At 39.0% G+C, this 23,408-nt stretch overlaps 1 protein-coding gene and 1 pseudogene across 1 annotated transcript; one reads left to right on the top strand and one right to left on the bottom strand.

Annotated features, from left to right (window-relative positions):
- The first annotated feature begins 750 nt into the window (after positions 1 to 750).
- Positions 751 to 2,201, top strand: LOC148293899 (putative disease resistance protein At1g50180; annotated as a pseudogene).
- A 7,844-nt stretch (positions 2,202 to 10,045) lies between these two features.
- Positions 10,046 to 18,924, bottom strand: LOC110766037 (putative apyrase 6). The gene is made up of 8 exons (XM_021969292.2): positions 18,214 to 18,924; positions 18,011 to 18,123; positions 17,778 to 17,891; positions 16,848 to 16,902; positions 15,434 to 15,592; positions 13,046 to 13,143; positions 10,806 to 11,002; positions 10,046 to 10,441 (listed from the first exon to the last, which is right to left on the bottom strand). The coding sequence occupies exons 1-8, from the start codon at positions 18,761 to 18,763 to the stop codon at positions 10,171 to 10,173; spliced, it is 1,557 nt and encodes a 518-aa protein (XP_021824984.1). The 5' UTR covers positions 18,764 to 18,924; the 3' UTR covers positions 10,046 to 10,170.
- Between the last annotated feature and the right edge of the window lie 4,484 nt (positions 18,925 to 23,408).

Genomic DNA, 23,408 nt, shown 5'->3' on the forward strand with positions numbered 1-23,408 from the left:
ATGCCCGTTTGAACTATAAATATGACTTTAGACTTAGAGCGATTCCAGCGGTTCCCCTAGCCTTGGGCTGGGGGGAGAAAAACAAAAAAATCAGCTTCCAGCGGTGAGCCCAAGCCCGGGCAGGAAGTGGGTCCCAGCAAGTCGGGCTGGCCCGAAGGCCAGTTCAGCCCGAGGTCCAAAACGAGGGTTGCTGACGTCAGCAACAAATTTTTTTAAAAAAAAATCGAAAAAAATTGAAAAACAAAAAACAAAAAAATTCAGATTTTTTTTAAATAAATACTTAGTCATATTTTTCACTTCCCACACCAAAAATCTTTTTAAAAAATTTTGTCCAAATTAATTATTGAGGTAAAAAAATTTGTGAAAAAAACAAAAAAATGAATAGTAATTGCCCTTAACCATGGCAACGGGTGGAAACACAAAATACTATTTGCAAGGGCAACCACTATTCACGTGAATAGTGGCTGCTCTAGTTCCCCCCTTGCCATGGCTAAGGGCAAATGGGTGGAGTTGCTCTTATGAGGGACCTTCCTGGCAATGGAGGTGCACGCGGAAACAAGGAACCCACCAATGAACTACAATTTGGAAAATAATTGGAAGTAGACTGGAAGGTTCATGAAAAGAAGAAAAAAAGAAAAGTGGACGTGCAGAAGGCTTTAACAAGGCAAGACCAGACCAACATTAGAGGGCAACTGTAGTAGCAGCAGTTGAGAGAAAAAAATTTAAAAAATCCAATCAAAGAGAGAAAAGATGGCAGAGCTTGCTGTTGCAACTGCCGTGGCAAAGCTCACAAACTTGATCATTCAAGAAGCGATTCTGTTGAATGGGGTGAGTGAAAAAGTTGAGCAAATCCTAAATGAATTGAGGTGGATGCAAAGCTTTCTCAAGGATGCAGATCATGCAGCAGAGCAAGACAGAAACGAAAGATTTCGCAATTGGGTGTCTCAGATCAGAGAAGTGGCCTTCGATGCTGAAGATGGAGTAGAAACTTACCTCAGAGAGGCAGCAGCAGCAGCATCACAAAGTTTATGGAAAAAAGTTGTAATGCCAATCCATCTTCACAAAGTGAAGAGGGAGATTGAAAAAATCCAATCAAGGATCGACCACATTTCTAAGCAAAAGGACAGTTTCAGCATCACCAACATCATCTATTCGTCGCGAGACGGAGGTGAAGGGATCATTTCTAGTAATGAGAAGCTGCGATGGTGGAGACAGCCATTACCCCATATTGAGAAAGACGATTTGCTTGATCTTGTACAAGACACTTAGGCCTTGCTAACACAACTGTCTAGCATGGAGCCGAAGCGCCGAGTGATTTCTATTGTAGGTATGAGGGGTCTAGGCAAAACTACTCTTGCTAACAAATTGTACAACCACATTGATCTAAGGCACCAATTTGATTGTAAAGCATTCGTTTATGTGTCTCAAGAGTATAGAAGAACAGAGACTCTGAGAAGAATCATCAAAGATTTAAATGTTCCATATAAAGGTGGTTTGGGAGAAGAAGACGAAGAGGAGATGGTAAAGCAGCTGTACGAATTCTTGAGAGGGAGGAAGTATCTTGTGGTTCTTGATGATGTATGGGAAAAGGACGTTTGGGATAGTTTGGAAGCTGCATTTCCGACTAGTGGAATGGCAAGAAGTAAAGTGATGCTTACCACCCGAAACAGGGAGGTTGCCTTACATGCAGATGCAAGGAGCATTCCCCATGAGCCGCGAATACTCACAGAGGACGAAAGCATGGAATTGTTTCGCAAGAAGGCACTCCCGAGAACAGATCATTTTCCCTCCGACTTGGAGAATCTAGGAAGAGAAATGGTGACGAAATGCGGCGGTCTACCCTTGGTAGTGGTGGTGCTTGGAGGATTATTATCCAGGAAAATGAAGACAAGAGAGGAATGGGAACATGTCCTTCAAAACATCAGTTGGCACCTGATTGATCAAGATCGTGTTCCTGCAATTTTAGCCCTGAGCTATAAAGACTTGCCTTTCTACTTAAAATCATGTTTTCTACATTTGGGTCTTTTCCCTGAGGATTTCTCCATACCAAAAACGCAATTGATGCGCTTGTGGGTAGCAGAAGGATTCTTACCCCAACAAGGGGAAGATAAAGCAGAAGGTGTTGCTGAAAATTGCTTGAATGAGTTGATTAATAGGTGCATGATCCAAGTGGGAACTCTAACCTCACTTGGGAGGGTTAAGACCATCCGCATCCATGATCTTCTTAGAGACTTCTCTCTCTCCGTATCATGGGAAGAAAATTTTCTTGGAATTTATACTGGTGGTGAAGTTGAATCATCAGTTTCTCCATCAACCAAATCTCGAAGAATTGCCTTATATTCTAACCCTACGCAGCATGGTCAGCTATACTCACCTTTCCTAAATCCATATGCTCCTCATTTACGATCGCTTCATTTTTTCAATGACTTTCAAGTTCCAGAATTCTATTTTATTAAAAAGGATTTCAAGTTGCTGAAGGTCTTAGATCTGAAGCATACAATGGGATCCATGCACATACCTTGTGCTATAGGGATCCTAATTCGCTTGGTTTCTTCCATTCAGAACCTGGGAATGGTGTGTGGAAGCGCAAAGCTGATGCTGCTTTCCTGCATTGCACGCTGAAGAGATGAGAGAGAGAGAGGGTGGGAGAGAGAGGGAAACAGAAAGTGGGAAAAGGAAACAGAAAGAGGGAGAGGTGAGTAACAGACATGTACCAAGGTTTTTCAACATTGAGTCAAAGGAGTTCCGAATTAAGGTGGATGCTTTATCGTATGGAGGGTCAATTCTAATCACAGAGAAGGCTAACGATCGTATGTTCCATGTTTCCATGGAACTTAGTTGTGTAGAATGGTTTATCAAAGAGCTGCAGATTCTCTTGGATAGTAAGGGTCAGAGTTTTTTCAGGAGGTACAGGGGGGATTCTTATCAAGTGTGGGTGGAAAAGGTTCATAACTGGAAAGGATACTATCTAAGACTGACCAAGTGTGTACACGGAATTGTGAAGTCTGTTGTGATTCCCCAGGGTAAAAATGATAGTGGATGGATCCAGATTAAAGAGAATTTAGAAGGAATTATAACAGGGAAAGACAGAACCAGCGGACACGGGATCACAGAAGATGTTGGCAACACAGCCTTGAGTGCCAGAGGCAGAATTTCAGGCAAGACTTACAAAGAAGCGGTACAAACTGAGAAGATTGTACAAGAACAGGAAAAAGGGAATGGCAATTCTGATGACATGGGAAACTGGAGTTGGGTGGTGGTTTGCGAAAGGCAAGTGCTGCACCAGGCCTGGGAGGATATCCGGAAGGCTATGGAAGGTCTGTTGGATAAAAATGTTAATTTATTCCCTTATCAAATTAATAGGGCTTTTTTCTCCTGCGACAGCAAATCAGAAGCGATGAGAGTTAGTAGCAGAGGAAAACTGGCGGTGGAGGGGCAAACAGATGTTTTGCTGTACAGCTGGGAACATGGTTTGAAAAATAATCTCCCCAAAATTGTCAGTTACGGTGGCTGGCTGGGTATTACTGGGCTTCCGATGCACTGGTGGAGCAAGGAATTTTTCCAACGCATTGGCATGGAATGTGGGGGGCTGCTACAGGTGGACCAGCGGACCGAAAATTATAAATACATTTTCGAAGCAAAAATTAGAACCAGGAAAAACTCCATTGGGTTTTTACCGGAAATATTGACCCTTACAGAAGGAACAGAAACTTATCACGTGAAGATCAGACCAATTTCTCCGGCAGTTCGGCCCATCACTTCACGGCAAGCCCGGCCTTTGATCTATGGTAGCGGGACTGTTCAGGTTGTTACTGGAGGCGGTGTTCCGACTAGCCAGAGACACTGGAGAGTCGTTGATTATTCCCAGGTGGACTGGGCTCGAAGCAACATTAATGAGTTTGATTGGCTCGAGAAGGAAAATCAGAACTCCGTTTGCGGATTTGTGCATAATCAAAAGGATAGAGGTGAAGGGACTTCGAAGGTTCTAGGCGAGGGGACCTCTATCCAAGCGGCAGAGAATTTAATTATCCCTGCTTTTATGTCGGCATTACCTAATAAGGCCACAACAGAAAATGTGATGTCGCTGGGCCCAATTAATGTCGAGCCCATTTTGCAACATTCAGCCCAAGTTAATCCCTTGGGTGTTTTTTCCTCTGAGCCCAAACTTTTTCAGAATATTAGGTCCTTCAGTGAACCGGGCCCTATTTGTGGGTTAGAAAAGAACATGAATTCTGATCCCCAGTCAAAGAGTGACTGTACGACAACTAAGTCGAGGACACAAACTAGATTTCTATCAAAATTCGGCAGAACAAATTGTGAAGGAAGTAGGGGTTCCAGAAAAGGTCTATCTCACATCGACGATCGACTTTCAAGTGCAAGCGCTCTGCCGCAGATCTGTTCCCTCCCCCCTTCGTCGATCGCCGATAGAGATGAGGATGATTCCATTTCATCGATCTGCCCGGAATCTGTGGATTCATTGGCCAAATCACCTTCGTTGGAATCTGAATTCGTCGACGAGATCTCGTCGACCGAGGAGAAGGAAAAGATATATGCTTTTGCCAATGAAGAGGGGATTCTTCATGACATCTTTACTAATCCTGTTGCAAATTTCCAGCCAGATGAGCAGAAAGGAATAGAAGCTGATGATGATGCAACTTTTGTTCCAGAGACCATTCCAGAAGTTCTTTACTACTCCAGAAAAAGAAGGAAGAGTCGAGGTCAGGGACGCAAAGATGGTCTACCTAAAGCACTGCTGCACAAAATGGATATATCTTTGATGCCCCTAAAGAAGAACCTGGCCTATAGAAGACATGGTAAACCTTGTATTTCCAACGGTGACCCAGGTCCGAGGGGCACCGGAAAAAGTAAGCAGAAGATAAGGGAATCTACTTCTTATCAATGAGGATAATTAGCTGGAATATTAGAGGTCTGGGAAGTAGAAGGAAAAGATTATTGGTAAAAGGGCAACTACGGAGAATCAAACCAGACATAGTAATTTTGTTGGAAACTAAAAAGGAGATAGTGGACAGACAATTGGTGGCAGGTGTTTGGGGGTCAAGGTTCAAGGAGTGGGTATTCTCTCCTTCCCTGGGAAGGTATGGTGGCATAGCAGTTTTGTGGAATTCCCAATCCGTTTCAGTAATTGATTCTATGGTTGGTGAATTTTCAGTATCTATTAGAATTGTTGAGAGTATTGGGACGGAATGGTGGCTGTCCGGGATTTATGGCCCATGCAGACAAAGGGAAAGAAATCGTTTTTGGGAAGAATTGGCGGATTTGTACGGGTATTGTGGCGATAATTGGTGTCTTGGAGGTGACTTTAATGTGGTCCGTTTCGCAGCTGAAAAGTCAAATGAAGGAAGAGAGACTAGAAGCATGAGAGATTTTAATGATTTTATCCAAGAAACAAACTTACGGGATCCCAATCTCCTCAACGCTTCTTTTACTTGGTCTAATCTAAGAGAAAATGCTGTTTGTAGAAGACTGGACAGATTTTTGGTGTCGGGCAGCTGGGAAGATTATTTCCCTCATTACCGCCACAAAGCCTTGCCGCGAATCACATCGGATCACTGCCCTATAGAGCTGGACACCTCTAGGGTAAAATGGGGTCCTTCACCCTTCCGTTTCGAAAACATGTGGTTGAGTCACCCGGACTTTAAGAGGAATATCAAGCAGTGGTGGGGTGAGGATCAGATATCAGGTTGGGAGGGATACAAATTCATGATGAGGCTAAAAATGCTAAAACAGAAATTGAAAGTATGGAGCAAGGAGATATTCGGGGAAGTTGAGCGAGATATACGGGAGGCAGAAGCGAGATTGCTGGTTTTGGATCAATGTGAAGGTACGGACGGATTGGACCACCTCTTGAGGTCTGAGAGAGAGAATCTTCTCATAAAGCTTGGTGATTTGGCCCAGAGGGAGGAAGTCAAATGGCGCCAAAGAGGAAAGATAAAATGGGCAAGAGAAGGGGATGGGAATACCAAATTTTTTCACAGAGTGGCAAATGGAGCAAGGAAAAGAAACTACATAGACAAACTAGAAGTGGAGAACTTGGGCGTTATAGAAGATGATGCAAACATAGAAAGGGAGGTGATTAGCTTCTTTAAAGGGCTTTATAGCAGCAATAGAGATGCAGGCTGGGGTGTTGAAGGCCTAAATTGGTGTCCCATTAGCCAATTGGACGCTGATTGGCTTGAACGACCTTTTGAATTGAAGGAAGTCCATAAAGCAGTTTTTGATTGTGGCAAGGATAAATCACCAGGACCGGATGGTTTTTCTATGAGTTTTTTCCAGTCTTGCTGGGAGGTGGTTAAGGGAGATCTCATGAAGGTAATGCAAGATTTTTTTCATAGTGGAATTGTAAATGGGGTCACGAACGAAACTTTCATTTGTCTCATTCCTAAAAAGGCGAATTCCGTGAAGGTTACTGATTATAGACCGATTAGTCTGGTTACAAGTCTTTATAAAGTGATATCCAAGGTTTTGGCCTCAAGATTGAGGGAGGTTCTTGGAAATACTATCTCCCAATCTCAGGGAGCTTTTGTTCAAAAGAGACAGATTCTAGACGCTGTGTTAGTCGCAAATGAAGTTGTAGAGGAAGTCAAAAAACAGAAAAGAAAAGGGCTGGTGTTCAAAATTGATTTCGAGAAAGCTTACGATCATGTGGAGTGGAATTTTTTAGATGACGTGCAGGAAAGGAAAGGCTTTGGTGTCAAATGGAGAAGCTGGATTAAAGGCTGTTTGGAATCTGTCAACTTTTCCATTTTGATTAATGGAAAACCAAGAGGAAAGTTCAGGGCTTCTAGGGGAATTAGGCAAGGTGACCCACTATCACCATTCCTATTTACCTTGGTCAGCGATGTTTTAAGCAGAACAATTGAAAGGGCTCAAGCTGCTAACCTAGTTCATGGAATTGCTTCAGGACACGATAAAGTGGAAGTTTCTCACCTTCAATTTGCAGATGATACCATTTTTCTTCTAGATGGTAAGGAAGAGTATTGGTTAAATCTCCTAGAGTTGCTGAAGCTGTTTTGTGATGTTTCCGGAATGAAGATTAATAAGGCTAAAAGTTGCATCTTTGGGATCAATATTAGTATCGAAGCTTTGAATAACATGGCGGGCAGTTGGGGATGCGAGGTTGGTTGTTGGCCGATGATATACTCGGGTCTTCCTCTCGGGGGAAACCCAAGGGCTCTTAATTTCTGGAATCCAGTAAAGGATAAGGTGGAAAAACGACTTCAAAAATGGAAGAGGGCTTGTTTATCCAAAGGGGGAAGGTTAACACTAATCCAAGCTGTTTTGAGTAGCATCCCTTCTTACTATATGTCATTGTTTAAGATGCCTTTAGGAGTGGTTGCCAAAATTGAACAGCTTATGCGTAACTTTTTATGGGAAGGACTAGAAGAAGGGAAGAAAAATCACTTGGTCAGGTGGGAAAGGGTCACTAGAACGAAAGAGGAAGGTGGTCTTGGTATTGGCTCCTTAAGAGAAAGAAATAAAGCCCTAAGAGCTAAATGGTTGTGGAGATTTCCACTAGAAACCAACTCGCTATGGCACAGGATCATTAAGAGCAAGTATGGAACCGACTCAAATGGGTGGGATACTAAAGAGTTAGTTAATGTGGCTTGCAGGAATCCTTGGCGAGAAATTTCAAAAGGGTATAACTCTTTCCTTCAATGCTGCAGATTTTCTGTTGGAAATGGGGAGAAAATTAGATTTTGGGAGGACCTTTGGCTGAAAGAAGGGATACTAAAAAATCTGTTCCCTAGACTCTTTTCTTTATCCAGGAGAAAAAATCAAACTATATCCCATTTTGCTAACACTCAAGAGGTGAATCTTAATTGGGATTTTGATTTCAGAAGGAATTTGTCTGAGGCTGAAATTGCAGAAGTGGTAATTCTTTTGGATATTTTGGGGAAGGTGAGAATAAATAGTTCTAGATTGGATCGGAGATCATGGGAGATTGAGGAGCACGGCTCGTTTTCATGCAGGTCTTTCAAGTCTTTTCTTCTCTCTACCACCACAGATGTTTTCTCCCCTTTCAGCTCAATCTGGAAGGCGAAGACACCTCCGAAAATCCAATTTTTCGTGTGGCTGGTAGCAAATGGCAAGATTAATACTTGTGATTGCATTCAAAGGAGGCAACCAAAGATGTGCTTATCCCCTTCTTGGTGTGTTCTTTGCAAAGAGAATGCAGAAAGTATTGATCACTTGTTCATTCACTGTTCTCATTCCCTCAAATTATGGTGGAGGATGTTGGGTGCTCTCGGAGCGGAGTGGGTCATTCCTAAAGGGTGTTTTGAGCTCCTTAGTATCAATTTGAGGGCGTCGGGGAAGGGGAAGAGAGCTGGAACCCTTCGAGATTGTCTAGTTCATGCTATTTTCTGGAATATATGGATGGAGCGTAATCGAAGAATTTTTCAGGGTCATACAGGAGTAAGGGTTGAGGAATTATGGGATAGAATTAAATTTTAGGCATCTCTTTGGGCTTCGATTTCGGGACAATTTAAGGATTATCACTACTCTATCATCTTGAGGGACATGACGGCCGTCTTAAGATGATGTCACTTATGTTTTTGTGTTTTTAATTACAGAATCTTTCTGTCTTAGTTGGTCAGATACTCTTCATTATAGGTTTTGTTGCTTGATCGAGGTTTTTTTCCTCTTGATTATCAATACAATGTTTCTATTCAAAAAAAAAAAAATAGAAAAAAAAAATAGGGATCCTAATTCAGTTGAGGTATCTTGGAGTGAGCCATACATTCGAAAATTACTCCACCCCACCTGTGATTGGAAACTTGAAGAACCTAGAGACACTGGATTTGGGATATTCTTCTTCACCCATCCCCAATGTCATTTGGAAGATGAAACGTTTGAGGCATTTGCTCCTTTGTGATGAGTCCAAACCAAATCGTGTCAAGCTTAGATTGGACACATTGAGCCATTTACAGACCCTAAAAACTACAAGGGCTGGAAGATGGATAGAAGACGGCAGCTTAGCCAACATGATCAATCTACAACGACTGGGAATAGAAAGATTATCACAAGAAAAGGTAAACTTGGTGATTTCAATCCTAAAGAGAATGTGCTACCTGCAATCATTGTCGCTGGAGGTGATGAACAATGAAACATTCCCAACATCCATGGGCCTCTCTAATTTCCAACATCTCCACACGCTGTGTTTGAAGGGGAAAATAGAGAAGTTACCTAAGTATGTGAATTTCCGCCAAAACTCGTCAAGCTAAGTTTGATTGGTTCTGAGCTCCAGAAGGATTCGATAGTTCAACTAGAAAGGTTGCCATACCTGAAGATGCTCGTCTTGGGGAACCAGTCATACAAATGGAGGGAACTGGTTTGCTCTTCAGAAGTGTTTCCACAGCTGCAAGTTCTACACCTTGTTTCTTTAACAGAGTTGGAGGAATGGACAGTGGATGACAATGCAATGATGAAGCTCAAGCATCTAAAGATAGAAAGTTGCCTAAAACTGAAAAAGATTCCAGAAAGATTGAAGTTGTTTACTACTACTCTAGAGAAATTAGGGATTGTTGCAATGGACACAGGTTTCGAACAGCGGATTTGATTGAATCACCATAAGGCCCTCAATCAAATCTTTCCAACATTAATGTAAGTTTGTTTTTTATTAAGTAAATCAACTTTAATTATAAGCCACAATATTTGTTTTTAAGTTTGATTACTCCTTTCTAATTTATTGAGAAATTTTTATATACACACTACTATATAAATACCACACGGGCTACTTTGTTAGGCTTGCATTCATAGTGGTTTTATGAACCGTCTCTAAGACCCCCTTCAAAGACCATTCATGCCAGAAATCAACAAAATCGGACATCGAAATGAACATTAATCAATTGCGAACTTTGTGACAACCTAAACTGTTCCTTTACATCTTTGGCACATTATGAAAATGAAGATTGCGTTGAATCGAGATTTTGGTTCAGGATGCATGAAACACGCTACAAAATGGATATTTTATTTTCCCATGTTGATTATAAGGAAGAAATACTCTTAAGAAGTAGACACAGAGTTGGTAAGGTGCTCTCATTAATTGTTGACAACAATTGCTCCAAAAAATACAGATTTCAGATTCCCATTGAATGAACTTCTAAAAAACAAAATAAAAAAGAAATAAAACAAAATAAAGATGTATAATTACCTAGGTACACGGGTGATGATATACCGTCCCTTCTCTAAATCGTATATAGTCTTTAATTGTGGTTTCCGTGATTGCAATACAAAGAATACAGCGAATAGAGAAATTAAAAGAAACGCAAAGAAAGAGAAGTAAGTGACTGACTCATTTCCAACAATCTGGCCCATATTGTCAAGTTCCCATTCAAGGGGCTCCAGCATTGTTTCAACAAGGAAAGCACCAAGTGTCCAATCAAGGAGAATGTTTCCAGTCTTGTTTGCAAATCCAACCCTGAAAAGAGTAATAACATTAACTTGATCGTATACAAAAAGGTTTCCATCTTACAACAAATATCGGTTCAGGGGAAGCTAGATCACAATATTAAGTGTTCGAGAGGGTTGAACGAAAGATGCAATAAGGATAGCTCCACAAAATGCAGTAAAATGAAGTTTGAAGACATGCAGAGTGTATACGAAGCCTTCTACATTGCAGAAATGCATTCTTTGTTATTACGCATGCATCAATACCAAAAATATCGGTTGTATAGCTCATAGGATTTCTGGCAGCTTTTTAATTAACTCACCTGATCCAATAGAAACAAATAATATAGATGAAGATTACTAGTTACTACCAAGCCTGCAAGTGTACAACATACCTTTTCCCATCCATGGGGATTCCTAGACTGTCATGCAACAGTGCCACCATATATGCAGATGAGAAACAATATTTCAATAAATCTGAGTCAACGATGCTGTGATGTTGATTTTTCTGTTTATCCCAATCATCTTCACAGTAACGTTGACCTGCTGCCTCCAACTCAAACAAAGAAGCCGTGGGAACCAGCCCAAAAAGCTGTACACGGTTGAAAACAGGCAAAAGTACCAAATTAATGACTGAAACAAACAAGAAATAAGGCAAAAGGTATTCAGGTTAAACAAAAAGTAGCCTAGAACTAAAACGTGAAAATTTGCAATTATCTTCGGCATGTCCTTACACTCCCTTTAAAGTAGATTCAAGCGAAATTGAGTTTACAACACCCTTAGAACTTAAATATATCCTTTAAAATTTTTGCAAACAGGCACTTTATAAAAGGGATTCCCTTGTGCCACACGCTCCTATAAATTGTCAATTCATTTATAGTGACATTCAGTGATCAGGGTAAGCTAAGTTGCAAATGTACTTAGGCTGAAGCGAACCATTGATATATTCTAGTGATTGCACATTCATGCCTAGGTGGATACAAAGTTCTAATTTCTGGGCAATACTTAAGGTGAGTGCTATCACGTCACTACTTTCCTAGAACCTAGAACAGCACTAAAGCACATGTTAGAAAACCAAATTTGTCTGAAATCCCTAATATTTTATAGTTCTTACTGTATTTTGTTTCTAAACTTGCATATAATGTTTGAGGCCTTGATTGCTTGATAAGCCCCCTTGAGATTAGGACAAACTTTTTTGTATTTTGTGTTGGAATAAAGCTTCTTGACAACTTTAAACAATCAAGAAAGCTGTGCTGCTTTTCCAGTGGAGTTCAGGAATCAAGGGGCCAGAGATTTCTGGCAGTAGGAAACGGGAATATATGATTGTGCAAGAAAGGCCTCGAATCCAAATTCAAGTAAATCGGTTTTGCTAGCAAGTTTAGAACTCATGGAAATGATTAACTTACATAAGAGAACAGGTCTCAAGGGCATTGTAAACCGTACAAGTGCCTATTATTCTGATCATATTCTGAAGCACAGCTCATTAACTTACATAAGAGAACAGGTCTCAAGGGCATTGTAAACCTTACAAGTGCCTATTATTCTGATCATATTCTGAAGCACAGCTCATTAACTTTAATAGTTTTGTTGGTTTATTTTTTCTTCCTACAACTAGTTTGAGTAAGTTGACTAACTCCTGAGCAAGTGCAGTCCCTTTGTGCCATACCATGTACTTAACAAGATAACTCCCTGGATTCCCAGGGTTGAACACAATGAGCTATGCTGCTTGCAAAGGCCACAATTAGACCTGAGTATATTGGACTTGTTCTTAAAACAGTGAGCTTGTGTAGGCTTCGCTTAGTGGAGGGTGCCTTGCAAGCCTATGTATAATACGAAAAAGTAAAAACCTTCTTAAGTTAACAGTATAATTTATAAATATGTACTTTAAAATTCATTCATTTTTATTTTTCAAGTTTCAGACTCGAGCTCAAGCTCAGCCTGTTTTATAGCTTCTGAATTTGTAATGAACCAGGTTTAAACCTGAAGGTCAATGCTCAAGTTGAGCTCAACCTAGCAAGTAGCCTGGCTCGATGTGGCCTGCTTGCATACCTACATAAAGCAGCAACAGAGAATTTGAAGACAGGCGCAAACTCAGGCCAGTGCTTCCTAAACCATCTTGAACCTAAACCAAAGAAGCACTCACCCATCCGATTGAATATGAGCCCGATGTTGGCTGACAACACTTTAGTGTGTGTAGTTGCAGTTTGAACTATTATACCCTTATAGGTTAGTAAGGTTTGCAATTGGGTCCAAAATTACATTTCTGTCAAATAAATTGACAGAAATGAGATGCGTTGGTCATACATGAGAGGATAAAAGTGCGATTTGACAATGGGTTTTATCTCTCTCCCCCATTTTAAACATTTTTAAAAATACCCTCAATCCCTAAAATACATTTCAGAAAGTTTCAATTTCTAAAATGAAAATCCTAATGCCCTTTCTAAATGATTTTCCTTTAGAAAGGGAATTAGGAAATAATCTCATTATACTTTTTAATGAAATTATGGTGTAAAATACAAAGTAGTTTACTGTGACCAGTAACAATTAATAGCCTAATTATAATTTGTAACAAATCTGAAACTCATGCCAGCTAAACTTTAACAAAGAAAATGAAATAACCTGTTTATTTACCAACCTCAGAAGTAAATAAGAAGTTGTTGGTAGAAACTGGTTTGCCTCGTAACTCAAAAGGAAAGGATGAGACAATTTTGCAAGGTGCGTGCATGCATTTGTCTGCATTTTTAAATAACAGCTATTAATGAATATATTTTTTTCATACAAGTGACCTAGAATCTCATAAACCAATGAGTTATAACTTCACAATTTATCTAACAGATATCTTCTCAAAAAGAATGCTTCTATAAACAAGATAATTTATAGGAGAGTAAAATTGGTAAAATAGCATAAAATCAAAGTGTATTTCCATGGATGTATAGGTAGATATTATTTATAAAATTTATCAATAAGCAGGCAGTGTGAATTTTTTTAATAGTCATGCTGTCAATTGACGATATAGTTACGTAATCATTTACTATGTCATTTCCAACTGAACTCTGCATCAATCACAAATGGCTTTCAACAGTTGACCTTGTAATTCTCTCTACTTTTATTCTAGCTATATGGTGGGTAGGTCAGTTATCTAATGAGATCTTAGAGCATCCATAATGGACTCCCTAAACTACCTCCTTAGATAAAATTTAGGGAGGAAGTGAGAAAACCCACCTCCAACCATGCTCCCTATCCAACTCCTAAAATAAGGAGACCTCTAGGAGCTCCTAAATCTGAGGAGAGAGAAAGGACTCCTAGTGGCTCCCTATAATTAAATGCTTCTTTACTTTAATGCTATTTTAAGTATTTATTTAATGCCAATTATTTATTATTATTATTTTATATGAAGAGGGAGCATTTATGCTAAATTAAAAAAAGAAGTAAATCATTTATCATTCCCTAAACTAGGGAGCATGGTTGGAGTTGAAATTTTTTTAAGGAGCTCCTAAAATAGCTTTCTAATGTTTTTAGCTAAATTTTAACTAAAAAATAAGGAGCATGATTGTGGATGCTCTTAGTTCTCAAAAGTTGGATCAAATATGGATGCACAATAGGTGAAATTTGTCTCAGGAAATCTCTCACCCCTTCACATGTGATCTAACAGGAAAAGACTAAGAAACAGAACCTGACTTAAAGACCTTAGGAAAGAGCGCTTCATGGATAGATTTAGAGATCCAAGGGAAAAATGCTATTTTTCATCCTTTCTCTACTAATTGACAACTCCTTTACTGACTGCACCTCACTTGCTCTATCCACTTAACTTACTTCAACCATCCATTGGCACCACTTAACTTACTTCATCCATCCACTGCCAATGTACTTTAAAAAGGTGAAAGAGGGTCACCTGCCTCAATCTTAAGGGCAATACCTGTGAGATAACCTTGTACAAACTTGAAACAAATCTGTTGGTTTGAAGTCCACAACATTTACTGCATCTCATTTATTGGGATAAGGCAAGTGTAGGTGATGCAGAATAATGAATTAGGGTTGTTCTAATTTCGTTTCCTATTTTATTTTGTTATTTTCCTGTTTTGGTTACTTTCCTGTTTCTAGTAGGATTAAGATTACTTTCCTATTTCTAGTAGGGTAACTTAGGATCACTTTCCTATTATAAATATGTGGTTGGTAATTCAATAGAGACGACTTCATGGATGAATGAAATTATTTGTTCTTGTGTTATCTCTTGTTTCTCTGCCTTCTATACCCTAATATCTCTTTTCTCTTCTAGATCTCTCTTTAGTCTATCTATTTCTCTCTGATCAGCTCTTCTATCATTATAATTCTGTTTCTAATCCTCAGTTTTCTTCTCCTAATCTCTTTGTTCTCTATTTCTATTATCTTGGATCCTAACTCCTCTTCTTTTTGTAAATCCCTTTCTAATTTCTAAATTTCTTGTTACTTGTTCTAAATCGGTAAGTTTCACCGGTTATGCTGCATTTATTACTTCATAGTATGAAACTCCTCAAAGACTGATGTTTTGCAAATGCGCGGGTGCATGCTTTAATTCAAAATTATCCCAGCACAAAACCATAAAATAGCATTGAGGATTTTCTTGCCCTTTATAAAAACTTCCAAGACAGAGCTCTTTCCTAGATCCATTGTTATGGCGCTTAAAATTCAATTTGGTCTTCTGTCTTACTCCCTTCTAGGGAGACACATTATAACCAAAAGTTCTATTGTTGCCACTACTGACATATGCAATAGTGACACTGAGAAATAGGCTAATTAGTAGTTCTTTTTTAGGAAGGGGCAACTTTATTGCTAATAAACAATAAAACAACTTTTTATAGACATGTTATTTTATGGTTATATAAGGGGCAGCTAACATGAAAAGATATAAAGAAATAATTCCACTAAACTGTCCAACAGAAGCAGTAAGTCAACTAAAAATTGGTACCAGCACAAGATAATTGAATTTCAAATGAAAAGGAAGATCAGAAACTCATGACACTGAAGGAGCAAAAGATGATGCTACCTTGCCGTCTCTTTAATAATGCCAAAGCTTCAGATTTGCACGCAGAAAAGTTTCCACCCATTGAGGACACCAGAAGTTGTGTATCACTTGCATTCACTGTCAGCTTATATCCTCTAGGAATACAAGGGTTACCAAGACTTCTCTCCTTATAATTCGAAACTGCATTACAAGTGATTTTTTTGCCACAATCAGAAGCACATTTTGAAATAAAAAGGCTGAACGTGCAACGAATTTATACTTGAGGCTTAATGTTAACACGCCCATATATGCAATAGATTAAACCACTAAAATGCTGCATGCTAAGATTTGTTTCATATCCAGATACAGTTCCAAATATAATTTTGTATAGTATTGCATGTTTAAATACCAAACTATTAACTATCTGAAACAAACAACAATGCATAAGTAGGTATAGCCATGAAGAGCAACAATGGTCCAAGAACAACACAGAAATGTATGCAAGGTAGTCAAACCTACTAAGCATGAATTGCCATGAGGAATATGGATACGAGACGACATCAACATGCTGATTAGAGAGTTCTCAAACTTTAAGAATATGGATATGATAATAATCATAGTTCTGTAAAGTCTTAACCAAAACTTTTTAGCATTGCTAATCTAATAATGGTCAATCAATGACCTAAAATTCCGTGGTTTTTTTATCCCGAGTAACAACTGTGTTCATTGTCATGCTTTATTGATTATATTCAAGCATCAAGAGCACTTTATCATGCTAAGGTTCAGTCTAATGTGCTAAAGTGTCTTTATATTTTTTAGTCAGTCTTTATGTGAGTTGTGCATTTAATTTTCGATTCTCATTTATCAAAATCTCAAAGTTTCAGACCAATAACTTTATATACTATCACGAAAAATGAATTAAAAAAATCCACGAAAATGCAATTGAGATATATGTTTCCGCCTTTTGACTCACCCAGGCATTCCAGAACCCTCAATGAGCTCAAGCAATTAAAACTAGTTAAAATTATAGTGCTTGAACCTCTGACTACTTTATAACGATTGTATTGAGCTTTAAAATAATGAAAATATTAGAATGTGCCACTGATGCCTTAGTAACACTAAACTAAAATTAATCTTCATCCCTTTCCTTTTTCTTCTTTTATTTTTATTTTTTATATAATAATAAACTTGAATTTTTATTAAAAATTAAACAGTACAACAAAAATGAACAACAAGTCCACTTCTAAATGAAAACGAAATGTGCAAACTGCATCAGCACCTCAATGATGTGAATGGAACCAAAAAGGCACAAATCAATGGTGTGAATGGAGCCAAAATCCAGAAGCAATTGAAAGTTGTGCAATATATATTTTAATGTATAATTATAGTAGTTCAAAGCCATGAAATCAACTTTTATCCCATGGTTCCGAAAAAGGGAAAGGTCAACAAATCTTACAAGGTGTCAATTCTCTGGACTTCTGCAGCTCATACAGTGATTCCCAAGCTGCATCCTGTACAAAAACCACAAAACAAAAGAAAAAAAGAATTTGTCACAACATTTGGTTGAGGATCTTCAACTGTATCATCAAAACATTTCGAACGTGCTCAAGTAGCCTAAAGTTTAAGCTAATTCATAAAGCACTAGAAAAATTAAATACAGGTGGTACTTTAACTATGAAAATCATTGATATTAAGAAGAAATTAAAGTTAGAATCCATTAGACATCCATACGTACTTATTATGGTGAAAAAAATTAATAAAACATACAAGTAATCCGATTAAATTGAGTCCCAACTAAAGATTTTATATCCACAACCAATGTCATTTATGTATGCTGCAGATCAGGGTACGTTAATTAATAGATAAAAGTCACATGACCAATGAATGAGAATCTTTATAAGAAATACCACGTTTCCAAGTGCTGCGCTCACACAAACTTGTACTAGCACATGTGCTACTTACTAATTAAACACAGATTTAGATTAAGAACACAAGCTCTATAAATTTACAAACAGCATAGAGTGAGCTAATTACGTACATATCAGAGGTTGTTAATTAATAGAACCACATGACCAATGAATTAATATCTAGTTAGTCATACACATGCCAATTTATAACATAGACTGAATTTCCAATTTATAACTATGTTATCATATCAAATTCCAATATATACACATATGTAGTTGCTCAAACACATTTGAATTGGCACATGTACTGGTCAGACATAGGTATAGATTAAGCATACAGAGTGTGTAAAATCACAATATCCAGGCAACACAGTTGTCCATGTTTGGAGTTTCCTCCACAATCTTTCATGACCAACCAACTCCATCAACAGTCTTATAATTCAAAAATAAATTTACAAACGGAATTCAGATGCAAAAACCTGGCCAAATAGCGGCAAGCCTTGACTGTAAAGGTGGTAAGTAACTCCAAACAATTTGATAATTCGGGACGGAGAAGAATTCACTTCTCGTGATTCTTTTGCAGCATAAGTGACCTGCAAGTGATTTGCATTTTCAAGCATTATTATTAACACAAAAAAACACAGCTAGAAATGCAATTGTTTGTTTAGAATGATAAACTAAAGCCAGTAGTAGTTGGTAAATGAAAGTAAACCTGCAAAGAAGTCCCACCAAGTTCAACAATCCCAGTAGTTTCCTGAGGCTCACTCTGCAATGTTCCAAGAGCATAGTTGGCACTCACCCAAGCATAAACACCTTGTTCCTCACCTGCGCGGCAAAATCGCAAATTCCGATTCACAATGTGACAAATTCACTCAAGCAAACCCTAACTACTGTACAGGACACGAAGATTCTAACCTGGAATGACCCGGGCCCACTCGTCCTTGAACCAAAACCCCGACGACCTCAGCACCTTCCTACACGATTCCAGAAGCTTCTCTGCGACGTCAGGCCCCAACGCATCCAGCTCGGCGCCGGCAAAGAAGAGGAGCTTGGTGTTGCCTCGCTCCTTCTTGGGCACCTGCAGCTTGGCGAAGCGGAGGAGAGGGACGAGGGACCCGCCGGCGTGATCGGGGTTGGCGGCGAAGGCGGAGAGGCCATGGGGGGAGGAGGTGGAGCTGGAGGGCGCGGTGCCGTCGAGAAAGTGGAAGATGCGGAGGCGGACGGAGGCGGGGCGGGCGGAGACGACGACGCCAAAGAGGGTGGATTCGGAGTGGGCGAATTTTGGGGAGAGGTGGAGCTTGTGGGCGGTGGAGAGGAGGTAGAAGAGGAAGGGGAGGGTGAGGAGAGAGAGGGAGGGGATGAGACATTTGGAGGGAAGGCGGTTGATGTTGCGGGAGGAGGAGCTGCCACTGGGAGGCGGTGGTCTCTTTGATTGGATTTGGAGTTGGAGGGTTGACAAATCCATTGGAGTTGGTGGCTTTGGCTACATTTGGTTTGGTTTTGGTTGGGAGATTTGAGATTTGGGCACTGAGCACTGGCCACTGGGCAGGCAGGGGAGCATGCAAATTGCAATGGAACTGCAGATTGTTCCCCAAAAAAATTGTATCGAGTTTCTGCAACTCCTTTCCTTTTTTAGTTTAAAATTTCAATTTTTTTATAATCAGAAAAAAAAAAAAAAAAACAGCTTTTTTTATCAAATCAGAAAAAGACAGCTTAAAGCATCTCCAACCGATATGTCAAATGGTCACATGGATATGACATGGCAAAATTGAAGGTTAACTTAAAGTTGCTCCAACAGAATAGTCAAATTCTACATGGATTTGAAGGCTGGACAAAAATAACATATCAAAAAGCTTGATATCAAATATTATTTTAATATTTTTTCAGTCATGGACCTCACTATCATTTACTCTCTTTAAAAGCTTTATGTATCATATGGGCCGCATTTGTTTTTAAAAATATAATAAAATAATATGATATTAAGCATTTCGGGTGGAGTTAAATTTTTTCCAAAGTGTCAAATTGCCACATAAGCCATCAAATTCAAATTTAACATTTTGCATTTGATATCTCCCTTGGAGATGCTCTTACCCAACCATGGGAGCAAATATTTACCCTCCAATCATAGGAAGACACCTGGACGTAAACGAGTTTGAAACGACGAAATTACGCTTCACATAGGAAAAAAGATAAGCACTTAGTCAAGCGTTTAAAAAATGGCTTATGCACATCATAATATAAATATGTTTAAAGCTTAACAAGGGAGAAAGCCCAGTAAAGCTTAATAAAGAAAGTCCATCAAGACCCATCAGTGTTCAGCAAGCTTCTAATAAGTAAGGCCTAATTACCAAACTTCATAGCCATTACATTTAGGTGTTGTGCATTTACCCGCATTTCGTAACATCTAGACCATCCTAATAATCTAACTGTTTAAGATATGACACATGGCACATAAAGAAACTTTGAAAAAAATAATAATAATCTAATAATTTAATTCAATTTAAAAGGTAAAAGGTAAAAAATCACAAAATCCAAGATTTTAAAAAAAAAAAAAAAAAAAAAAAAGGCAACTCCCCCTTCCCACCCTAATCCCCAGCACCCAGGGCACCACACAAGCCACCATTTCTCTTTGTCTCTATCACAGATCTACCCCTACAACCGTGAAATAAGCAGGTGTCAATACAAATGCAAAAAACTTATCAAACTAATTTTCCAAATTTTTGAATTCAAGGAATTTTTTTTTTTGGTAAATTGATTATATTGAGAAGGGGCAATGAGTGGAGAGGTTAATCTAAAGGATATTCCATTTTGATCTTCCATATAACACTTTTTCGTGTACTTGGATTGTTATATTCATAATTTGGGTGGATCAACTAGTTTTAATTTGTGTGTTTTTTTTATTGTACAATATATCATACCCAGCCCCTTTTCCCCCACCCTCCCCGCCTCAACCAGCCCAGATTCCCCTTTCCCTCCCCAACTTTCATGATTTTTACTTTATTTTTTATTTAAACAATAAAAGACTTGTTAATTTTAAAAACTTCTTTTTTATGAAAAATAATAATAATAATTTAATACTTAAGTTGTTGATATGTCATGTTTTAAACGGATAGATTAATAGAATGGTTTAGATGTTGCGAAATGCGGGTGAATGCACAACCTTTAAATGTAGAGGCTCAGGATCCAGTCTTAACATATCCAATTAACGAATAACACGTAGCGTCTAACGACAATTAAACCGCCAAGACATAGCCCTATATAAGCTAACATCCGTCTCTTGGAGAAGGTAATTGTTCCTTGAACTAAGAACCTTGTTTTGCTTAAACCTCTTTGCAAAGACTGACTTAGTCATCAAAGGCTTTTTGGCTCACACCACATTGATGTGAAAAATACTTTGATCATATTTTCTTCTTGGTTTTTGGGTGCAAACGACTATTCAGGTGATCGAGAAATTTATGTCCCCTAAATTGGTGTTATCATTAAGAGTATGTTACATACTTGTAGCAGTTTCTATCACATACAAGCAAGAAATCAACTAAAGATCTTTAAAAAATTATCACAACAATTTATTTCCCTAACACGTAAGGGTAGACTTTGCACATCAGTGGTCAAGAAGCAACCAAGGGGTGCAATAGCACCTATAGGAATGAAGGAACTCAGCAGAGCCCCACCTCCTAACTTACACCTCTCAACTATGTCTCATTGAAACTCTCAAGGACAAGTAAGAAGACCATGGACGTGCATCTAGCAGCCATTCAAACCAAATTCGACCAATATAGGTTCATAAAGGATCTCCTCAAACATAAAGCAACTTCATTGAAACAATTTTAATCTTTTTATGGTAGAAAAACTTGTATGTGCATGAAGGGTTCCTAATGAAAAGAAGTACTGTATGTCCTAAGGTAGGACACTTGGGAAGGAGCTAGCATGCTCAGAAGACGAGCCTAGTAGGGGTCATCCTATTCATAGAAGACGAGGGAAGAAACTAGTGCACTCAACGGATAAGCTTCGCAAGAATTGTACTGCGTCTTGATCTTTGGGAATACTCAGACCAAGTGGCCTTGGGGGCATACATATCCAAGTGGATTTGGAACCTCTTAATAGGAAAGAAGTCATGTGACCAACACCGAATATTTCCAGTAGAGGCATGGAAACCCAACAGAGTGACCATTCGACTGATAAAAGAGGTTCCTCAACAGAGGAGACAGAGGAACAACAAAGGTCGATCACACTCTCCCAAAAGGCAACTTATCCCCACAAATGGAAGTCTCCTTCAAAAGTAGTTAAGATGAGCCAAACATAGGTCAATCTAGACATTCAAAAGAAGAACCTGATACTCATGCAAAGCCGAGGCGAAGATTTTTAGATGGGCATGACGTTAGAAAAATGATAGATGACCGCCACAAAGAGGTGAAAATCTATGCAACATCGAAGGAAGATGAGTTACAGAGGGACATGAGTTTAGCATAAATAGAGAGAGGGCTGTGAATTCCTATGAGAAACAGGGGTTCTAAGGGAGAGAGGAAGGGATTCTAAAAAGGTTTGATAAAGAGGGAGAAAGATGGGGAAGAGTGATGGGTGGTTTAAGTAATTTCCAGCAGTTTGACGAAAAGTCTGTCAAGATCTGGAATAGCTTGCCCGAAGAGGGAAAATGAGGGAGAAGGGTGAATAGAGCACGAATTTGCTGGGTTTTGCAGGTGAGAAAGGAAGCTTGCTCTCCAGATGTGGATTGTAAGGATGAGAGATGATGCTTGCTCTCTTGATGTGGGTTGTAAGGATGAGAGATGATGCTTGCTCTCTTGATATGGGTTGGTTTTGATGGGTAGAAGATGACCCCTTTTATAGTCGCTGGAAGCCCTCTTTCTCCAAGACACCCTAATGGTTTCTATCCAATTTTGGCCCAACTTTTTCCTTCCTTTCTCCTCCTATCTTATTGTGGCAAAATCTTCTCTGCTCAATCCCACAAAATCAGGGATTTCGGGAGTTCAATGCTCTTCCCGCGGCTGCCACAGTGGAGGACTCCCATTTTCAGCCATCTTCCTTCCTTCTTTTCTTCCATCCTCCATGGCTAGATCTGATAGGGGGAAAAAGAAATGGGTATGTACACTGGTCTGAAGGGTGCTTTGCTCAAGTATCCCTTGGTTTTTTTTGATGGCTTGCGTTGGGTTTGTCTTTGGACACGTGCTGGAGCCTCACACCTATGGATAGCTTTGGTTTTTGTCGTTGTTTTTGTCTCCAACCATGTGCTGGAGGCTTGTAGATGTTTTCTTGGTTTGCTTGGGCTTTCTTAAGGTGATAGGTAAGCCTACTAAGGGAATGAGCCAACTTTTCCAAGTGATGGGCTAATTTATCATCAAGACTACAGTCTTTCTGCTTTAAAAATATTTGAGGACAGGATATAGGAGCCAACAACCCTTAACTTCAATAACGCATTTGGAAATACCTATAAGAAGGTGCCATACAAAACTACAAAATTACCATTAGCATGGAATATATAAGCAGCAACAACTAAACAGTCAATCATACAGAGAATATTAAACAATCACTTTCTTCACAAAACTCAATCTCATGATGAAAAAGAAAAACTAATTACTGTAACCAGTAGTCACACACAATAGTTGATGACACGCAAAAATAAGATGCAAACTAGATTAATTATAAATAGAAAAAAAAAATTTAAACAAATAATTGTTGAGTTGCTTAATTAGAGAGGTTTTCCAACGATTAACTGAGATTTTTGTTAGTCGCCGAATCGCATATACAGCTAAAGTCAATTAAGTATTCACATGTGTGATGATATAATTATGAGTCTGTGAGTGAAACAACAAGAAATCTGAACAAAAGTTGTGTGTTTAAATGGACTAATTAATGTAATTACAAGATGAAAGTGTAAACGCAATACAGAGCCACCAAGCCCAGCAAAAAGCAAGCTGCAACCAAATTGAAAACTGAAAATGAAACACAGAATCCTAAGTTTCAAGAAATTTGCCTCAACTTCGCTGGAACCTTACACTTCCGAAATCACCTTAACCAAAGAGGACAAAGACTTGGCAGGCGACGATAATAAGAAAAAATGCTAACAAAATACAGTAAGAGAGAGAGAGAGAGAG

This window comes from Prunus avium, chromosome 6 (genome assembly GCF_965620075.1).
Source record: "Prunus avium chromosome 6, drPruAviu1.hap1.1, whole genome shotgun sequence".
NCBI lineage: Eukaryota > Viridiplantae > Streptophyta > Magnoliopsida > Rosales > Rosaceae > Prunus > Prunus avium.

Coding starts and splice junctions, on each gene's coding strand:
- LOC110766037 (XM_021969292.2), bottom strand. CDS start 18,763: ATGGATTTGTCAACCCTCCAACTCCAAATCCAATCAAAGAGACCACCG. Junction 16,903..17,777: donor GCTTGCCGCTATTTGGCCAG/GTTTTTGCATCT, acceptor GTTTTTGTACAG/GATGCAGCTTGGGAATCACT. Junction 10,442..10,805: donor ATCCCCATGGATGGGAAAAG/GTATGTTGTACA, acceptor TACTCTTTTCAG/GGTTGGATTTGCAAACAAGA.